Here is a 21,815-nt window from a genome sequence, read left to right as displayed (position 1 = left end):
GACAGAAGACTCACTACATTTTTCACCTTTTTTTAACTTGTGCAACACCTTCAGCACTTCAACAAGCAAATATGGAGGATTTTGAAGAAATTTGTGATAGTTTCCAACTAACTGCCAAAACAAATTTAGCCATGAGGTTTACCCTGCCTGTAAGAGCTTTTCAGGATAGGCAAACAGCTACCCTGAGTCATGAAAAGCAATTTCTGTACTCTGCCAGACTGACTGCAGCAGGCTGGAATGGTGTAAAGCAAGACACAGCAAGAGGAAGCCCTCTGCTCTGCTGGAGCTGACTTACAAAGGCAGGGCTCCGTGAATGCCATCCAGCCAGGCTGTGTACACCAAACACGAGGACACTAGGCTGAGCTACCACATGGGAAGAGGAATCAAGAGAAACTTTCTTTTTACCCTTGGACAAAAACAGTTCTGAAAAAATACTTCTACAAACAGGCAGAAAAGGAGAAGTAAAAAGAAAAGGTCACTCTATTCCACTTCATGCTGGTATCCAGGATAAAGAAACAGGACCAGCTCACTGGTCCACTATAGCTCTAAAGGGGTTATGATAAACTCCTGATCACTTGCAGCATCACTTCTAGGCTCCTGTGCTCCAACCCTACATCATCACATGCCCTGGGTGCCTGTAGCATAGGTGCTGCTGGTAGAACCTCACCTGGGAATTGGCTCTTTTCCATTAAGATCATGGGAAGCCATTGGGGTATTTGTAATTTATAGAAACATTAATGAAAAAGAATCCAGGTAATGTTTTCTTTATTAAACAACCCCCTTCTTGGTAGGGAGGATGCAGCAGTCAAGTACATCAACAACTACACCAGCAGATAGGAAAAGTCCTGAGCCCAACCTCCACCAGAGGAGCTGGAACTATCTCTGGAACTCCTGTGTCAGAGACAGGTATAAAGCAGCTCCACCTTAACACTTGGTTGGTGTTTGGTATTCAGGCCACTTGAGTGAAAAGAGGCCCCACTGCTGCTGCTGAGCTAACAGACACGCAAATGAATAGAAAAATAACAACAAAAAGTTCTGTAGACATTTATGGGCTCCTCATGTACTTATAATCACAGAACTTTACTAGAAACAGAAATGAATTTTTATCTGAAGGTCTGTGAAGCCAGGTTGGTAGAGATCTGCTTTCTGTTACCCACTTGAAAACATTCCCTTATTTAACCAATTGTGATTTCAAGTACACACTCCTAAAAAGGAATTAAGATATGGATTACTTGCCTTACATATAAATCTGCATGATATTTCTTTCCATTTAGAACTCCCAGCAATGTTGGATTTTCATTATTTCTAAAATTAAGGGTAGAATCATAGACTGCAGAAACTACAAGAAGAGAAACAGGTTATGTGCTTACTGTAGTAATACAACAGAAATAAGTCATTCTCTCTCAGACAAGGAGAATATTTAAGTAAGTTATCAGCAATAGCACCACAGTTTGAGCTGTCACCAAGGAAAAAATGACAACAGAATATTCAACATACATGTGTTCAGAAGCCAAATAACCAGTGACTCTTTCAGGAACTGCACCAGCAGAATGGGAAGGTTTGCTCTCCAGCCACTCTTACCTCCTTCCTCATCAGGTGCAGAATGATGGGCATAGGAACACAGCTACAGCTTCTGACAGAATACACCTAGGTCTTCCTAGGAGTCAAATGGTTGCAGAACTGTTACCTTTTTCAGTTCACTGTGAATCAACAACTGCCCCCTAAATCTGAGGAAACAACCAGGCAGATACACATTTCATAAACAATAAACAACACACACCCTTTGACTAAGAATAGGTAAAGTGTGTGTGTGAGAGACATCCTACAGCAGGAGGGCTTAGTACAGACATAAATCGCTGGGGTCCAAAGCAGCTCCTGGTTCACGTCCATTGTCTGGTAACTCAGACACTTGCTATGGAGCAAAGGCAGAGAGAGAATGGCACACCACATCTCATGTGAGCTGGCTGCTGTTGTGAAGACATGCAGATGTGAGGAATGTAACATGAAAGTTCTGCTGAACAAAACTGCAGCTAAACTTGCAGCACTGAGAAAACTGTGCACCTCAGGACTGAGCGGGAACAGTAGAACCATTTGCAAAGGCTGATGGCAGATAAACTAAAAGAGCAGTAACAAGCAGTTTCTACAGGAAAAGCATTAAAGCATTCACTTTAAAACCACATGAAGCATTGCAAAAAAGTTTATTTGAACACATCCTTAGATACGCTATTTTCCTGATGTCATAAAATTACCTGAGAATGATTCATTTTCCTGAGACTGAAATCAGTTGTGCATCATGGTATGAACTCTAAGAGCAATGACAGCAAAAAAACTTGTTTATTTTTTGTCACAAAAGTGACTAAGATGCATTTTCATGTGTAGCCTGTTGTATTTTAGGTTTTCTGCTCTAGAGTTTTGCAATAACGAATAAAAATGCATGTGGTGAAACTTTATTGTGAGAGCTCTTGACCCACCTAAGACAGACTTATTACACAGGACAGATTTGCTGTTGGTTTTGAAACCTCTCTAGCTATGAGAGATAAATATGGTTTGGTCTCAGCATTCAGCTCCCAGAAACTCACCACATCATTTGTTACTGCAAAATAGAATTCATAGTGCAGAACAGAACAGCCTGGCTTCAGTGCTGAAAGGAAATCCTGAAAACAAAGGCAAAACCCCTGTCACTGCAAAAAGACTCTGTCCCTCACTAACAACTCCGTTCTTTTCCTACTACAGTTGGGTTCTTAGCTCAAACTCAAAACAAGCCAAAATCTACTTCAAGCACACTACTCTCCTCGTACAATACAAGTCTGAAATTACTTTTTTAAAAAAATAAATTATCTGCCTCCATTTTTAAGCTTCTTAGTGTAGAAGGATTTTACTCATTTACTCTAATTTACTAATCCAATGTAATTGAAGGAAAATGAGAGCTCAGTTTGGTTTATACAGTGTAAGCTTCTTAGTTTATTCTTTAATAGCATGAGATTATTCTAACAACAATAGGGATGCAATAAAGCAAAGTATGATATACACAACACTTTTCCTTCCATCTCTTACAAGGCATCTACATTTGGGTTTTTATATGAATTGGGTTTTTGTTGAGATACATTGGAAGACAGTTCTCATGTTATGAAAAAAACTTCTGTGGAGATGGACAGGAACATCCTTATGTGCTGACAGGCTCACACAGAGTTTTCCTTTTCTCCAGGGAAAAAAAATGCTATTCCAGGTTCCAGCTGGTCTGTAGTTTGACATTCAGTCCAGTCCCTTTTACTAACACACTGTGATCTTTTGGTGCAAAGCAGTGCCAAACCCAAGACAATGACAGCAATGTGCAGGAGTAAACAGACTTCTGTTATCCAGATATAACTGAAGATAACTAAAGATTTTAGCTTTCTCATTCTGAGAGTGCAGGAAAAGAACAACAATGAAAGTGTCCAAGAAAAAGACTGCATGAAATTAAAATTTGCCAGAAAGGTTCCACAGTAAAAGCAGGACTACCATGCTGTGTGACACACTGGAACTGGTTATCATTAAACATGGATTTTGCAATTGCGTAATTAGAATTGGGCATCTCATGACTTTCTCATCCAAAAGCTGAAGAGACCAGAAAATTCCCATTCTAAAACAAGTAAGAAAACCAACTCCATAGTATCTTGAAAACATTGCAGCTGTCTCACTCTCAGGCTAATATAAGCAGCATTTGAGAAGTTTTGCTTCAATTGTGAAATATTTTTTTCGAAGGAGTTGTATCTTAAAACCTCTTTTTCATTAAAAACCAAGCAGAAATATTTGAATGCCTTTTATTTCTGTCAAAAAACAATTAGGTTTTTTGTTCTGTTTTCTAATCTCTGCCCAGCTTTTTTTTCATATCATTAACTTTTGGTTCCTTCTACAGCATTCTGACAGAGAGCTGTACTTAAGAATTTAAGATTTAATTTCTTAACTTCAACCTAAAAAAATCTTCGGATTACATATCTAGAGAGGATTTTTCTTACTCTGACTGTCCTCTTGAATTTCACACATTATTTTTTGGCCATGGTGGATTATGCCAGGGTGATTCACTTACAAATCAACATACAGGCAATGAGTATGGCTACATGCACCTTCATACGAGCACAAAACAATCTGAAGATTGGAAAAGGGAGGGGAAGGTACAGTGAAGTTCACTGTACTGCTGATGTGACACCATCTTGACACAATCCTTTGATTTAACACTTCATTAATCTGGCCAGCTTGAACAAAAACCACTCATCCTCTCCAACTTGGTAACTTGCTCTGGATGATGAAGAGAAACCCACTTGAAAAAAAAAATCCAGGACTAAAGTACAGCTCATGGGAAAAAAAAAGTCATTGCAATACCCCAAAACTGTCATATTGAACTCCGCAAAAATATCATCCTGGAATTTATTCTCATGCATTCCCTCTAGGACAACAGTTCCCAGGCATGCACAACTGGAGGAAAAGGTACAAAACAAAACCTGGGCTTATCTACAATCCATCATGAAAGATATTTTTAAGTACAAGCCTTAACTAAATAAAAGCAGCTGAAAGGAACTGCCTGATATGCAGCCAGGCAATAAAAGTAACAGCTAAATATATCTTTTGCAGTATTTATGACATCTACTTTTACTGTAAGTAATGGATGAGTGTTTGAGAAATAGATTTGTATTTGCATTTGCTTCCATGAACAGTACAGGTAGCAAACAGCAATTTATTAAGACAGTGAACAGCCTCTAGAAACTAAGTTCCTGGGGACTGCATCTGTAAAACCATACTGGTAGGGATGGTCACTGACAAAAATATCAGAACAAATTCAGAAAATATTGAAAGCATTTCTTTAAGAATCAAATTATGTACCGAGATCTGAATTTGTGAAAGTCAGTCTTGGAGGAAAAAAGAATTCCATTATCACTTATGAAAGAAATTAGTAAGGAGGGAAGGCTCTTTCCTTGTTATTTTGCATGAAAGGTATTTTTATCCAAATACATCTGCTTATGCTGACAGATATGGCATCACTGGTATGGAGGCAGCTTCCAGTGTATGCACATTAAATAAACTCCTTCTGAAACTAAGCTTTTCAGAACAGATGGGCTTGCCACTCTGATGTCACCAATGTCTATTTCCAACTACTGCAGAACTACTTCAGAACTTCTTCCAGAGTGACTGCAGCAGGTAGCACTAAGAGCTGATACAAAGGTTTGAAGAGGACCAGCCTGGGATCACTGCTGCCATGGGTGAATTACATCTACAGCCAGAGAAACCAGCATCTACCCATCCTATAATATTACCGGTTCTGACAAGTTGAATCACATCCTTGTCAGAAAGGAGGAAAAAAAAATGGGACAGCAGCTCTGTCCCATGCAGCTGTGAACTGGTCCCAAACCTGTGACTTGGCTTCACTGCTACATCGTGCTGCCCCTACACCCCTCCGCAAGGCACTCCAGCCAGGCCCACCACCCTTGCGGGAGAGCAGAAGGTGCATTAGCCTAAATGGCAGAGCCCAAAATGGGACAGGCAGCTCAGCACTAGTCTCTCACTTTTAAAGATGCACAGGGATATGACCTAATTTCTAGAGAAAAATAAATTAGAGATTAGATCATGGACTGTCAAAAGAGACTCCCATCACATTCTCTATTCAAAAAAATCCACGGACTTCCTTCTTATCTGTACATAATAATGCCACAAGGAGTTCTAAAAAATAAGACATTGTTTTCAGATGCTCTTCACAGGTACCCCTTATCTCTATAGGAGAGAAACAAGTAGTAATCCAGGCAGTAACACTTCTATCTCCCTCTCATTGCAAAAAGTAACAAGGCAAGTAAAGCAACAAACCTAGAAGAACCTGCAACACCAATCTGGGGGTCATCAAACCTTCAGAGGTTTGTTGGTTGAATTTTTAAGATCGACAGTTTTTGCTGAAACTCTATATAAGAAGTTATGACTCTGCTTCTCCTTGAACCCTCACAGGGAAATTCTACCTTCTTACTGGCCTTACACTGCTTGATCCAGCAAGTCACAGCTTCTGGATTGAGGTAGTGACATACTCCTCTAAATGAGTAAGTCATCTAGCAACTCAGTCTTCTTTTTCTGAAGGTTATTTCAAATATTTAGGGTACTAGTAAGTGTTATGGTAGTGTGTCACATGAATGTCCAACACTTTATATAAATGTCACTGGGGTTCCCTAAAATTGTTTCTTTTTGAAATGTTTTCCCACGAATCAGTCCACCATCACGCCATATTTAGCTTGCATTATGCAGAGCAGTGAAAAGAACAAAATCACCACCAAAATAACCTGTTTCTGATTCCCAGCTCATGGCATTAGAGGCCGCAGAGTTTTGACTCATCCCTTCTTCTGTGCCTCAAGTCTACTACCCCCTGCCCTCAGCAGAACAGTCACCCTTACTCAAAAGGCAAGGCTAATCCATGCTCTTAAGGGGGTTGCTGGATGCTTCATGTAACTTACCTCTTCTTCATGGATCAGAAAGGACCCAAGCTATGCTATCCATCTTGGGGGCAGAAAGTTGTGGGTGCCTGGGAAGCTACAATAGAGGTATGATCTACCTGGCTTGCCAGAGGATATGTAGAAGAAATACGAGAGACAGCAGGCGAGCTGACTGGGAAGCTTTTAGACAGCAGCTATCCCAGATATGCCACGTGAAAACATGTCTTTCAAAGACAAAAGAAGTTTTGACATTAACTTCAGTCAAGCTGGAACATTTTCTTCCAAACCAAAAACCACTTTTGTCTTTCTCACATATCAACCGTCTAACACACAAATCTACCAGACCCCAAAGACACTGTAACATTATGGCTACTTAGCAGTGTCTTTCCTTTGCCCGTGAAAATACACAGCAGAAGACTTTGATAGATAGTATTAGTCAAAGAATATCACTTCAAAGGCAACATGTACAATATTCTTACTGATGTCACTTTGAAGCTGGCAAATGCAAGTAACCAGAAATAAATGGGGAACTCAAAACAGTATTAACAAAGAGAAAGTTACTCATGTTCTGTAATGTAGAAATTGTTTATAAATTTCACCTACATGTATCTTCTGTCAAGATCTACTCCCCTTCCTCAGCTTCACTAAGAAACTCTAAAGAGCAAATCTACACAGAAATTTAAAGTAGAATATTTTTTGATTTAAAAATTACATTATTTGAGGTAGATATTTACCACAAGAAGATATTTTAAGACACACTGCCTCAGATTCTCTACTGATGCATTTACTTTATTTAGAATAGAATTGCTTAGCAAATACTGAGAAATACTATCCTTTGACAACAGGTACAAAATACACAACAAAATATGTACCAATGGGTACAAAATACGCAATTGAGATTCCCCAACACAAAGTCACACTTAACACAACAAAACAATAATAAATTAAAACCCAAAAACCCCAAACAAAAAAACTCCCACAAAAACCAAACCAAAACAAACCCAACCAAAACCAACCTCACAAACTGATCTATGATTTTGTTACTAAGACCAAAGGCTAGTGAAAAAACAGTCTGAAAGCATCCCAGGATTTTTCTGCTAGGACACACGCTACAGGGAAAAGAAAAGCATGGCAAACTGACAGCAGTTAGAGGAAATAACCATTTAGCATTGTCCCCTGTGACTTTCCTTACCTACATTTCTCAAACACTGCACGGTGACAGCAAATCCCTTCGTTCGTGGCAGGAGGTGGTACTTGAGCTTGGGCAGACCTTTGGCTTTGGCTACCTGCATGCTGATCTGGTGCTTCTGTTCTGTGAACCTTGTGCCCTCACAATGAATCAGGAACTAAAACCAAGAGAGAACTACTGTTAGACAGAAGCTCAGGTCTTCTGCTGACTGAGCAGAGGTCTCTCTAATTCTCACCAGCAGAGCCCAAATTAACACTGCTCGCAGGGACAGGTGTAGCCACATACACATTTAGGTAATTTATTTGACTGAAGTAAAAAATCCCAACCAACCAACAAAACCCCCCAAAACCCCAAATCCAAACTTGCCATCCAGTTTGAACTTCAGCCTTTAGGCTTTAACATCTGCTCTGTTACTTGCCATCAGAATGACTTGATTTCTCTAAATGAGTCACTCCATCTCTAATGAGCTGTTAGAAAACACTCAGAACATACTCCCATTGCAAATCTCTGATGGTGAAGTGTTCAAGTATCACAGCATCTAAAACTTGCTAAGTGTATAAACCAAACACATTTCTAGGAAATGCTTCAGTGCCCAGCTTGTTTGCCCTCACTCCAACTTGCTTGCCCTCACTCCAACTTGCTTGCTTTCCCTATGGCACACGAGGTCCATGGACAACTTCAGACAGTTGATGCCAATGAGAGAGTTGTTAACAGACATAAGGCAGCAGATGCAGGACAACTGAAAGCCTCACGCTCTTATGAACTATACAGTGGAAGTGCTCAGACATGAATAATTACAATCTTGCCACTGGCAGGCTGGGGAGAGCACACAGATCTTTGGAGATTTAACACTTGCTCATCTGCTTTCTGCCAAGCATGAAGGCAAACTAACACACCAGAGAGCACTGCCAAATCACACAAAGTAAGTCCTCATAACCATAGCAAAAATGGAGCCAAAAAAGACAGAGAGATTGAAGAAACTAGCTGAGCAGCCAGCTTCAGTTCTAGCTCATCCAAGAGTGCTTTTCCTCGTGTATCGCAAGCATAGTGTTATTCAGATTGATGAGACATAGAGAAACTGATGAGAGGACCTCCCTAATTCACTTAGCACGCTTTGCCTGTCTACCCTTCCAAGGTGCTATTGTTGTGCCTTTTGACATTATGTCATCCTACAAAAAGAAATTAAAACTCCACACTGCAGTAACTCCAGGTGTGCATCAGCAATTATCTCCCTTACACAGGTATAGCTCCTTTTTAGCAATCACTCTACAGGAGTATCTACAGGATGGTGGTGGCTTGTGCTCATTGATTAGAGTTGAACTGCCTACATGTATAGAAAGTCACAGAGCACAGGCAAATCTCTGGAGAGAAAGTGAAACTAAAACCGCAGAAGCACCCCTTTGCTAGACCTCCTGTCACTGAAGTCACTTAAACATTGAAGCACAGAAATTAGTTTTGATTGCTTAGTACTCATTTAAATCAATGACAATTAAAAAAAGAAGTTTGTTTCAGAGTATGAAAAATACAGCATATACATCTTCATGAGGAAACAGCAATAGTTTCTGTAGGGACCAGGGAGGCTGCTTAAGACACCATTTCTTTAACCGAATTGCACTCTTGCCATCACTAGCTCAGAAGAACTACAATTTTTATGATTTCTGAGAAGAGAAAAAATTCAAAGACTTTTCATTCTCAGATAAGGAAATGCCAGGTGGGGTCAATACTAAAAATTATGGTGATGCAAAAATTGAGTTTCTTGTTACTGAAAAGTGACACCAGTTCTCTCCCTGGAACACAGCTGATGGCTCCAATGGGCCACTTCTCCGATCAGGTGGCTTCCACTTCTACTAGGCCATGTCCAACCAAACACCTTCACAGGAATGACAGCATCACAGGAAGGAAAAAACACTAGTATGAACTCTGCAATCTAAGGTGAGAGGGGAGCTTAGGTAAAGAATATAGCTGATGTGCTTCAATACAACATTGTTACATGCATCTGTTACATAGCCATGAACCCCTGCATCTACCCCTATCCAGCTCCTGTATTTAAAGGACCACAAAATTTACTGAGTGGATCACAGTGCAGGTATTTTTGCAGTAATATCTGCAGGGCTCCATACTACAGAGAAGAAAACAGACAACATGGTACATGGGAAATTCCAGAGAGAATTCAATTGAGAGTATTCTCCTGATACTCCCAAGGAAGTTAATGAATCAAAGTCTCAGGAACAACCTGGTAAGCATCACATATTGCCTGTGCCCCTTATTCCTGCCAAGCACTATGGCACCTCACACTCCATTTGTTAGTCATCACTCACCCAAAAGTTTTCAGGGTAGTCCCGGAGATTCAGCAATTTCTGTACAACTGTTTTCCGATCTTCCTCCCACTTGCGCTTGCAAAAGACTATCTCTAGGAAATACCACATCCAGCCAATGATAGGCATGTAGGAGAGCTCCTTCTTTGCAAGCACTTTGGAACTCTGCAAGACAGAATCAAAACAAGTAAAACAGTGTTAAACCACTTCAGAGTTCACTGTGGGTACGACACTTGCACAGTTAGACACTAACATACCGATTCACTTTGACCAGACCCAGTTTTAACACCAGCATGAAAGCAAAACAAAAATAAGTTTCTCTCGTATGACAGAACAGTCAAATCTTATCTCAGGTATCTGCATGGAAGACTTCTAGAACTAACTATATATGAGTGTGTGTTTCTCTATCCTACCCAAATGCTGAAATCCAAAAGGGAAGCCAAATTCCTTCAAACATGGAGGAATCCATGCAAACAACCCAAGCCATATCAATCAAAACTATTAATTCAAGCAGATTCTGGCATTGGCAGCTCAAGTTCCTTTAAGATACCTTGAAACTATATTTCTCCCCAAAGCAGGGGCATCTCATGACAAAAAATAAAAAAGAAAAAAGAGAGAAGCAGCATCTCAGAGCCATTGCAGCAGAACATACTGATGCTATGCATACATGGTTCACCAACAGAAGAAACTTAAAACTAGAAACAACAGCAGCAATAAGAATACTTCATTTGTGTTTAGTTTTGTTTATGAAAGGGCAGAAATACTTACAGTAGTGAATTTCTCTTCAAAGTATGCTTCTGGAGTAGAAAAAAACAAAAAAGCACTCTTCCTGTCTCACAGGTGTGACAGACACTGAAGTGACTGGTCCAGACACTCCACAAGAAGGCTGTGATTTATCAAGCATTCAACATGTTCTGTAAATTAATCCTACTCCAGAATTTAACTTTGTGATCATCTCAGAGTAACATCCCCTAGGGCAGGAGAACTGATTCCATGGGCTCCTTTCCTGTCTTCCAAGCCAGCCTACCTTGGTGAGCTATCTTACATTTCACTTGGTTATTTAATGAATAAAATGGCACGTGTGTGTTGTGTTCATATAGAAATTGTTGCTTCAGCATTTCTTAAAAAACAGTGACATTTCCTTAGAAGACAGATAGGGGTAATTACAGTCCAGTTTCTGACCATGGTATCATTATAAACTAGCCCATCAAAATGCCCTAGATGGATTCCAGGACATGGCATTTGACTAGAAATTACTTACTGGTAGAAGTTACCATCAACAGAAAATATTTACTTTTATTTTTTCAGTCACTCTTGTTCATTTGGCTGCTACAGGGAGAGACTTGACCTAATTCTTTATCTCAGCTCATTTTTTTTTATCTGCTCTCCTCCCTTGAGAAGGAAAACACCTTAAATAATTAAGCTATCTAAAAGCTCCTAAGACTGGAAGGCAAAGGCAAATCACACAGCTTCACTAGCAACTGTTACACAGAAGCAGAACAGAGGATGACAGTTCCATTTCTAAAAATGCAGGAACCATCTCTATCAAATGATTTAATGCTTTGTAATAAAAGTGCTCCCTCTTGAGCATTTGAGAATTTCATAACTTCAGTGATGGGCTCAGATCAGGATTCCAAACCCCCTGCTCCCCTGAGAAGCAGCTGTAGTAATTTCAGTTTTGAGCTGTGTTCTACATTAGTCCCTATTACATGACAGCAGCAACGCTGAGCCCAGCCTCCTCTTTCAGCTCCCCAAACTGGGCAGAGAAACAGGCTCTCCTTTTACTACTTTCCAGCACAATGAGGCCAACAGCAGGCCTGTCACCACCACCCCACCACAAAAGAGGAGAAACCTCAAAATGTTCTTAAAGTTTATTTACAGTAAGTGTTCAGTATCATAAGAACTACCACAAACTAATCTAAGTGTACCCTGCATAGAGTGCACAAGGCCTCCAGAGCACAGTGTCAGAACAATGTAATAGTCCTCCTGCAGACTTTAAAATGCAGGAATTATAATCCAAAAGGCTAGCTAAAATGATTATTTCACCATACCTATTTTCTACTGCTTTACATATTTTAAGCCGAGCATGAGTTACACAAGAGGCAGGAGAGAAGTTGTCATTGCTTTCCTACACCCCCCTCAGTGAAACCAAGAAATGATACTGTGAGCTAAGGTGTTCCATAGCACAGGTACAACCACAAAAGCACAACAGATGCCTGGACTCCTCCCCGGGGCATGTTCTTATTCTTTTACTGTGCTGATGCATTTTTAAAATTTAAGAGCGCTCTTTCAGACACGTGTGAGTATGACTCCTTAGATGAATATAAAAATAAACTAAATCACCTCATACTATTTTATGCACCCATCTGTTCTAGGAGTAGAAGGAAGGCTAATGACAGAATTAGAGAAAGGAAACTCCTCAGTGCATTATGCTGGCAAGACTGTTCTTGTGCAGGAGGAATACATTAGGCCTCCCCTCAGAAGCTGCCATACAGACTGAGGAATGAGATGCTGGAAAGCAGCACTGGAGGAAGTGACCTGGGGGTCCTGGTCGATGTCAGGGTGAACATGAGCCAGCAGTGCCCTGGCAGCCAGGAGGGCCAACCATGTCCTGGGGTGCCTCAGGCACAGCATTGCCACCGGGCAAGGGAGGGGATTGTCCTGCTCTGCTCTGCACTGGGGCAGCCTCACCTCGAGTGCTGGGGCAGTGTTGGGTGCCACAATATGAGGATATGTAGCTATTAGAGAGTGTCCAAAGGAGGGCAATGAGGATGGTGAAGGGCCTTGAGGGGAAGCTGTATGAGGAATGGCTGAGGGCACTTGGTCTGTTCAGCCTGGAGAAGAGGAGATCTCATTGAGGTGAGATCTCATTGCAGTTACAACTTCCTCATGAGGGGAAAAGGAGGGGCAGGCGCTGATCTCTTCTCTGTGGTGACCAGTGACAGGATGTGAGGGAATGGCCTGAAGTTGTGTCAGGGCAGGTTTAGGTTGGATATTAGGAAAAGGTTCTTCACCCAGAGGGTGGCTGGGCACTGGAACAGGCTCTGCAGGGAAGTGGTCACAGCACCAGCCTGACAGTTCAAGAACTTGGACAACACTCTTGGGCACCTGGTGTGATTCTTGGGCGTGGTGCTGTGCAGAGCCAAGAGTTGGACTTGATGATCGTTGTGGGTCCCTTCCAACTCAGCATGTTCTGTGATTTTGTGATCTCTCCTTCAATAACTAGAGCTACAACTGTTTCAGTCATCTACCCATGCACAGCTCCCATGAAAATACCAGGGGGAAAAATGCAACTATAGTTGACTTCAGCCACTAACTTCTCCCTTACTAAAGTGCTTTGGTAAATATGTGACACTTACCAATAACCTTCAAATTCAGCTTTTTCAACAGTAAAATAATCATTAAAAAGTGCTCATTTATTCCACATAAGATGCCTTCTTAAAGGAAGACAAACATTTTCAGTGCTCAGAACTGTGTAATTTCAACAGATGTTTAATGAAATTACTGCTGGACAGGGACAACTTATCTACAATACTAATGTTTTAATCCAGGTTAATTTATTTTGGCCAAGTTTGTTCAAATGAAATACCCATTCTCCTTTTGTGAATGACTGCACCAACATCACTTTAAAAAAGTATTTTTACAAGCTTGCTGTAGTGCATTTGCCCAACTATGCTGTCAAAGAAAGAAAATCTTGATTTTACATGTCCAGCCTCAGTTATTCAACACTTCTTGTTTAAAGAACACAACAAACAGCATGAAATCAACGTGCAAGCTGAAAGTGTCACACAAAATTTGTTCCTCAGTTTTAAAACAAGTTAATTGTAGCTGAAAACCATTAGCAGCAGCAATTTGCCTCGTAAGTTATTTTCTCCCCAGGCTGCCCTCAGCACTGACATACTTTTGATGATTCTGACTGCTCTACTTTTGAAATATACCACTCCTTCATATTAAACTCTCTGGGACATCATGATGACAAGGTATATTTCTTTAGTCCCTCAAAGCCATCATTCCAGAAATTTAGTTATGCTCCTAATTCCTCAGGTTTCATATTGAGTTAAACTTCTCCATGTTGGAAAGGTAACATAGCAATATTTTGGAAGATATGTGCCCAAGCACATGCTAACATGCTGTGATAAATGCAAATAATAAAGTACTTTCATCTGCCTACAAGAACAGCTACATATTTTAGAATCACAGAATCACTTCAGTTGAAGACCCTTATGATTATCAAGTCCAACCATCATTGGCATCACCTGGCACTGCCAAGTCCACCACTAACTCATGTCGCAAGTGCTATGTCTGTGAACGTCTTTTAAATATCTCCAGGGATGGTGGCTCAAGCACTTCCCTGAGCAGCCTGTTCCAATGTTCCAATCTAAACCTCTGCTGGCGCAACTTGAGACCATTTCCTCTCATCCTATCACTTATTACCTGGGAGAAAAGACCAACTCCCACCTGGCTACACCCTCCTTTCAGGGAGTTGTAAAGAGCAATAACATACCCACTGTGCCCCCTTTACTTCAGGCTAAGCACCCCCAGCTCCCTCAGCCACTCCTCACAGGACTTGTGCTCCAGACCCTTCCCCAGCTCTGTTGCCCTTCTCTGGACACACTCCAGCACCTCAACGTCCGTCTTGTAATGTGGGGTCCAGAGCTGGACGCAGCACTCAGCGTGTGGCCTCACCAGTGCCACGTACAGGGGGACAATCCCTGCTGTGGTCCTGCTGGCCACACTATTGCTGATATTGGCCAGGATGCCACTGGCATTCTTGGCCACCTGGGCACATGCTGGATCATGGTAAGTGGCTGTTGACCGGCACCTCCAGATCTTCTACCACCGGGCAGTTTTCCAGCCACTCTGCCTGCAGCACTGCATGGGATTGTTGTGACCCAAGTGCAGGACCTGGCACTTGACTTTGTTGAACCTCATACAATTGGCCTTGGCCCACTGATCCAGCCTGTCCAGATCCCTCTGCAGAGCCTTCCTGCCCTCCAGCAGATCAACACTCCCACCAAGCTTAGTGTCATCTGCAAACTGACTGAAGGTGCCCTTGACCTCCTGATTCAGATCACTGATAAAGATATTAAGCAGGACTGGCCCCAAAACTGAATCCTGGGGAATACCACTTGTGATCTGCTGCCAAGTGGATTTAATTCCATTCACCACCACTCTCTTGGCCTGGTCATCCAGCCAGTTTTTTTTACTCAGAAGAGTGCACGTGTCCACACCACAGCAGCTGGTCCAGTGGGACACCTTCTCCAGCTGGCTCTTTCACCAGCTGTATCAAGAGGTTATCTTGCACACACACCAGGAACCTCCAAGACTGCTTCCTCTCCACTGTGTTGTATTTCCAACATACGTCTGGTAAGCTGTAGTCCCCCAAAAGAACAAGGGTTACTGATTGTGAGACTTCTCCCAGCTGCTTATAGAATACTCCTTCTGCCTCTTCATCATGGGATGGGTGGTCTGTAAGAGACTCCTACCAAGATATTTGCCTTGCTCGCTTACCCCCCATTCTTACCCATAAACACTTGACTTTTCATCACCACTGTCCAGATCTAGACAATCAAAACACTCCCTTACACACAGGGCTATCCCACAGAGCTTGCCTATTTCTTCTGAAGACCTCATAGTCATCCACTGCAGCAGCATTCCAGTTGTGCAAGTCATCCCACTGTGTTTTTGTTACTGCAGGTACATCGTTTTCAAGCTGCACAATGGCTTCCAACTCCTGTTTATTACCTACACCATGTGCATTGGTGCAGATGCACTTCAGTTGGGCTCTTGATCCTGGCACCATTTTTTTGGGGAGAAGTCCCAATTTCTATGTGACCATTATCAGGCACTTCCATGGCTTCTAATGCATCAACAACCCTCCTGCTTTTGCTGCAGCTTTGACATCCTCCACCTCCATGGAGACATCAGACCAAAGAACCTCACTAGCACACCACCTCTCAAGCATTGGCATGCCACCCCCAGACTTATCTCTAGCAAGCCCGATTTTGTCCCTTTACCACTTCAAATCTAATTTAAAAATCTAATAATATATTAAAATGCACAAACAAACTAAAGAACACAAACTACTGTGCTCACACACCTATTAGTCCCATACAATAACATAAAAAAGCATCTTCTCACACCTACATCTAAGGTCACACTCAGCTTTTTCCAACAGCTTCAACATAAGCAACTCTTAAGCAAAATTAAGTTTCCTGACATATGGAACAGACAGTTAAGGTTAAAACCAGCAGGTTTAGCTTTAAAGCGCAGACAATTTTTGCCAATATTAATGTCTTCATCTCAGACAAATGGTTATTAAAATTACTAGAAAAGCTATTTTATTGCTGCTTCATCAGACCAAACAACAAAGCAGTGAATCAAGGCAGGGAGCATATTAAAGTGCCTTTGGTGAGAATCCTGAATAACACCTCCCTCCTCACAACTTGCCCACGTCCTGATTTTAAGTTCTGGTGTCTGGCGGGTCTTTTTTCAACAGGATGGTTAGCAACACACCTTGAAGAAACTAAATGCTACTAATGCATTTGAATGGGGACGAAGTGGCTAGTGACCCCACTAATAAGGTAAATCCTAGGACTGGAATGTCATAGACAGGAAAAGGGAAGGACACAGCAGAGAGCAGGGACCTATCACCAAGACCACGCTTCTATTTACACAACACAGCAACACACAGACACCAGAGTCAGCATCCCATCCAGCCATTGCACCAGCACGGGGTGGAAAAACAGAGCATCCACAACACATACAACACATCCTCTGTGGCAGGAGGAGGCAGGATTCAGCTGTCCCCACAGACATCCATGCTGCCCATGGCAGCATGATGCTGACTTGACATCAAGGATCCCTACGCACCCTCCATCCTGCATGCAACACTGAAGTCTGGCAGCACAAGGAGGCGGGTACGGGTGGTTGATCGGTGTCAAGGACCGGAAACAAAACAGCAAGAACCCTTCATAAAAACCCCACAAGTGGAATAGAGATGTAAGTGAATGATTGTTTGGGCTGAATGCAGGTTTTCCTGAAATCCCTCATGACTTTTAGTTTTTGTGAAGTTTGCTTCCTTCTATTTTCCAACAACAACTGACAAAATCATGTACGTTTTGGTGCTGCAGAATTACACATCTATAACTCCAGCTGCACAGAATCCAACAACAGCTAGCAAGATTCTCAATAGCTACAGCAACTTGCAAGAGTAAAACCGAGCATAGCATTGCTTCTTCATGGGATTTTCTCCTTCTCCACTACAAATGAACAGATCTCTGGCTCTTACTCAGTACTGTCAACCCTGTGCGTCCTTGTCTTTTCAATGGGTTCTCCAAAAAGTAGCATACTAATGAAAAAAACCTAAAAGTAAAATAAATGTAAGAACTGTCATTCTTTTTCTTTCCTCTTATTCACACATACTTCTCAAATTCTTAGCACTTTGGTTCTTTTTGCTAAATTTTCTTCCACAGCCAGTAAAAACCCTTCATGAAAGCAGAGAACCTCATGCCAGACAAGTGCAAGATTTCAGTCCTTAGAACAACACTCAGGTTCACAAACCTAAAAACAGGCAAGAGACTCTGCCACTTCCACTCCATCTCCCAAAAACAGCAAAAAACCCCCCCCCAAACCAACACTGATAAATTGAAACCACCCTGATAGAGCTTTATAAACCTGTAGAGATTATGGCAATTTGGCTTTAAGGAAAAAGTCAGTCCAGGAGACAAGAGATAAAAGAAGGAACAGACAAATGCACAGATTGAATGTTTCAACTAAGACCAGGAAGGGCAGTTTTCAAAAGGGAAAGACTTTTTTTAGGAACCAAAGGGACAAGATAGGTTTAAGGATGTTTAATACTGTTTTCAAATAAACAAAAGCAATGTCTGGATTTCAGCTGGAATAGAGTTAATTTTCTTTCCAGTAGCTGTGCTTTGGGTTTAGGATGAGAATAATGTTGGTAACACATGGATGTTTTAGTTGTTGCTAAGCAGTGTTTACACTACATCAAAGACTCTTTGGCTTCTCACCACCCTGCCAGAGAGTAGACTGGCGGACACTAGGAGCTGGGAAGAGACACAGCAGGACAGCTGACTGAAACTAGCCAAAGGGATATTCCATACCATATGATGTTATGCTCAGTATATAAACCACGGGGAAAGATGGCTGCGGGCTGCTGCTCAGGAACGGGACTGTGGTGAACAACTCCACTGTGGATCACTCGTTTTATATACTCTGATTCTTTTACCACCATCATCATTATCATTATTTTTGCCCCTTCCTTTTCTGTCCTATTAAACTCTATCACAACCCCCAAATTTTGCCCTCCCCCAATTCTTTCCCCATCCCATGGGGGGCAGGGAGTAAGCAAGTGGCTGTGTGGCGTTTAGCTGCCTGGATGGTTAAACCATGACAACTAAGCAAAAAATTACAACATTTAATGGCTTCATTAAAGAAATGTTCAAGCTGTAAAATACTGAGAGTTTGAACACATGCTTGTGACACTCTTAAGAGCACTACTGTTGTCTGCCAGAGCTGCAGGGCACAGCTGAATGTCACAACAAAGGCATTCTGTCTGCCTGCTGCAGCCAAGCACAGCCAGTTCCAACTCCTTTGGCTCCAAGCTGTCTTCACCTTTTCCCTCTTCACCCTCCCCAGTCATCTCTCCTTTCTTCATTGGATTAGTTAAGGCAGAAAAGAGACAGAGAGGTTATCTAAAACATTGCAAAACAGGGTACACAAACATCCTAATAGATGCAGGAGACTACATGTGCAAGATTTCCTTTTCAGCTGCAGTAGACATGAGATCAGCTGAGTAAGGTGTTGGCCGATACCCAAAGTTTGCATAGAAAGTTCACGGAGTATACAATTAAACATCATTAAATATAAACACCCATTGGCTCACAAAGTCCCAGAGCTGCAACACACTGGAGGCTGTGACACCTTAGAAAGCTCTCTGTATACTTGGCTCATTCCTGTAACTCTTTTCCTAAACATCAGCCCTCAACATAATGGTTCTTACATTCCTAATTGTGCTGCCACACCATGCCCCAAAACTTTGCACAGTGGAAACTCATGTAAGGCAGCACAAGTCAAACCAACCTACACTCCCCATCACTGCACAATCACCTACCCTTGCACTGACCCAAGACAAGTACCAGTATACCAATACAGACAATCCAATTAGGAAAATGACTGTTTGGCATTTTCCATTCCTTACGCTTTTTATAACATGGCTTAAGATGAACTTCGGCTGGTTGCATCAAGAGGGAAATGCACTGCTTTGTTGAGTAAAGACATTTATGCAAATGAGAGCGTGTGGAAACAACTTCTTCCAGGAACAGTTTCTGGGAAGAAAAACCACAGTACATTACTCAGGAGTGAAATAGTTTTGTGTTGGTTTTTGGCTGGTTTGTTTGGTTGTTTTTTGTTGTTGTTGTTTTTGTTTTGTTGTTAGAAAATAAAAAAGCAAAAAAACAACCAACATATATCAGCTCCTAAAATAATCCTAAAATTAGCATAAATGCAAACTGAGTAGTAAATGCAAGCAGCCAAAAAAAGGGAAAAAATATATTCAGTGCAGCACAGTAACTTCAACAGTTGTTTCTATGTTGTGGTTTCCTTACATGTAGGGAACAACATAAAAAACTAAAACAGAATCCTGATTAACTCGGAAAACCATAAAAAAAAAATTGCATGTAATGAGATTCAATTCAACCACACAGCAACAATGTAAAACAAGGTATTTTTGACCTTGTAGGCCCCTATTACTTTGTACAGAAACAATCATTCCATTTTCTACGTTGGTATTTTCTGAAGAAGCACCTGGCCTTCAAAAACACAGCTTTATTCAGAGAACTGAGGCCATTTGGCTTACAAAATTAGACAGACTATACTACAGAGTCACTGTTTTTTGCACTTACATCTGCCTGCTAGGAACAGATTTCCCTACATCTCCTATGTTCCAGCCCATCCTCCAGCTCTGTGCCAAAGTCCTAGGTAATATGGTAGAAGTGTTACTCAGAAGCCAACAGCCATTTTGGTTACAAAAAGAGCCTGTAATGCTTAGGTTTACTTTCCTCCACTTTTAAGGCCCCTTTTTATGCTTTTGTTAAACAGACTGCCATTACTGTAATATGAAAGTGACTGGAGTGGTGCCTAAAAGTCCAGAAAATGCAGAGTCCAAAGGAAAGGCCACAAAAAAATCAGAGGTTTACACAATCCACGTCAGGACTTTTGACAGTGGCAGTATCAAAGCTAGAAGGATGCTGCAGGACGCTGCCAAAATGAGTCATTAGTTTTCTTTCTTATGAGGGAGGAACCCTTATTTAAATCCTTTATAGACAGAGAATATCTTCACCACCACAGAATGAAGTCAGGCTGATTTAGGCTGGGCCTTGAATTATCCCCATGATCTGACAGGGGAAACAAAAAAGCATCCCTGAAAACAAACGCAAATGAACTCCTAGCTTAATGTAGCAGTGTATTCAACAATGAATAACTCATTCCTCCCCCATCTCTTACTAGCTCTTAGCTGGTCACTGCTTTCACTTAAGATGGCTGCTCTTCCATTCTGAGAGAGGCAGGCTACATCATTCAAACTCTATCTGTGGATTTGTAGGATTACACTGGAAAAAGCGAACAAATTCTGTAATTTAGTGGGAAAGAACCACAGGATAGCTCATTTTTCTGCAGCACAATGAACTGCAATAGTTACTTAGTAAGCACACAGAGAGTAATAACTGTAATGATCTCCACAGGTTGAGAAAATATCTTCTTCATCAGCTTTAACTGCAATGTTTTTAAAATTTCTGTGGTTTCCCAAGCCATCCTGTCTCCACATACTTGTACTGCACTGCTTTAGGTTCACCTCTAATTCTGGACAGCAGCTGGGTGAAATTTGAGCACGGATCCATTAATTCAAAAACACAATTAACTTATTTTGGACTTTTTTTCACATCCAAGGAGATTTATTTTAAATACTAAGTAACTCACCCCCAAGACCCCAAATCTCTCACAAAAGTTCCAACCACAGAGAAAGTCAATTTCAAAGTTGTGATTAAGGATTACGATGGCATTCTCCTTCCCGTACTTGTGGTAACTCTCTGGGTCAGTATAAAGGGTGCAATCGGTGCCTGACCACCATTCCAGCAACATCACCATCTCTGAAACAAAGAACAAGAAATACGTGAATGTACACAGTATATGCAAAACCACAAATTAGTAACATGTTGAAAACATCAGTCACCTCAATGGCAGGTGGCAAAGAAAGGGCTGTAATGAAGAACACGCAAGAGGGCTGTTTAAAACACAGCTAAGCTGTGTTTACAAGCTGGAAAGTGGTTTCTCAGCAGTATCCTAGTGACTATCATATGCCTTTCATTTCCTATTTGCTTATCCCATTATCAAGCACAGGCTTGTATTGTAGGCTTTGTATTTGTTTTGCTTGGAACTTTAAGTCTGACCACAAGACTTGTGAATCAAACCTTTATTTAGCGAAATCACTCTGGTCTGGGGCACAGGAAGTTGAGGTGAGTCAGTAAAGCCAAGAAGCTCAGAGAGCTCTATCTCCATGGAGATGGAAAAAGAAAATCTAAAAGCAATGGCTCTCCTCAAGCAACCCATGTCTTGAGCTGGGGGTACCATGGGACTAAATGAAAGCTGCATGTCTAGCACTGAAAAGAAGAGGATTTAAGGGACACGTTTGCTTCCGGTCAAAGCTGTCATGGAAGTTCTGAACCAAAGCAAAGGTCTAATGCAAGGGGTTATTCTTTGTTAAGTGAAACGTATCTCCCTCTCAGAGCAGAGCTGTGCCACGTGAATGCCTCTGCTGGAAGGACGAGACATCCAAGATGCTCTCCTGGCTTA

General features: G+C 41.5%; 1 protein-coding gene across 3 annotated transcripts in view; it reads right to left on the bottom strand.

Annotated features, from left to right (window-relative positions):
* AGPAT4 (1-acylglycerol-3-phosphate O-acyltransferase 4) overlaps nt 1-21,815 on the bottom strand; it is a 78,341-nt gene that overhangs the window by 15,752 nt on the left and 40,774 nt on the right. For all 3 annotated transcript variants that reach the window (XM_032102485.1, XM_032102484.1, XM_032102486.1), the window contains 4 exons: nt 20,943-21,112; nt 9,951-10,112; nt 7,636-7,789; nt 1,237-1,339 (listed from right to left, as the gene is read on the bottom strand). In XM_032102485.1, the coding sequence (XP_031958376.1) occupies nt 1,237-1,339; nt 7,636-7,789; nt 9,951-10,112; nt 20,943-21,112 (589 nt within the window). The remainder of the gene's footprint in view (nt 1-1,236; nt 1,340-7,635; nt 7,790-9,950; nt 10,113-20,942; nt 21,113-21,815) is intronic.

Source organism: Corvus moneduloides, chromosome 3, assembly GCF_009650955.1.
Source record: "Corvus moneduloides isolate bCorMon1 chromosome 3, bCorMon1.pri, whole genome shotgun sequence".
Taxonomy (NCBI): domain Eukaryota; kingdom Metazoa; phylum Chordata; class Aves; order Passeriformes; family Corvidae; genus Corvus; species Corvus moneduloides.
This window is presented reverse-complemented; position numbering and strand designations above follow the sequence as displayed.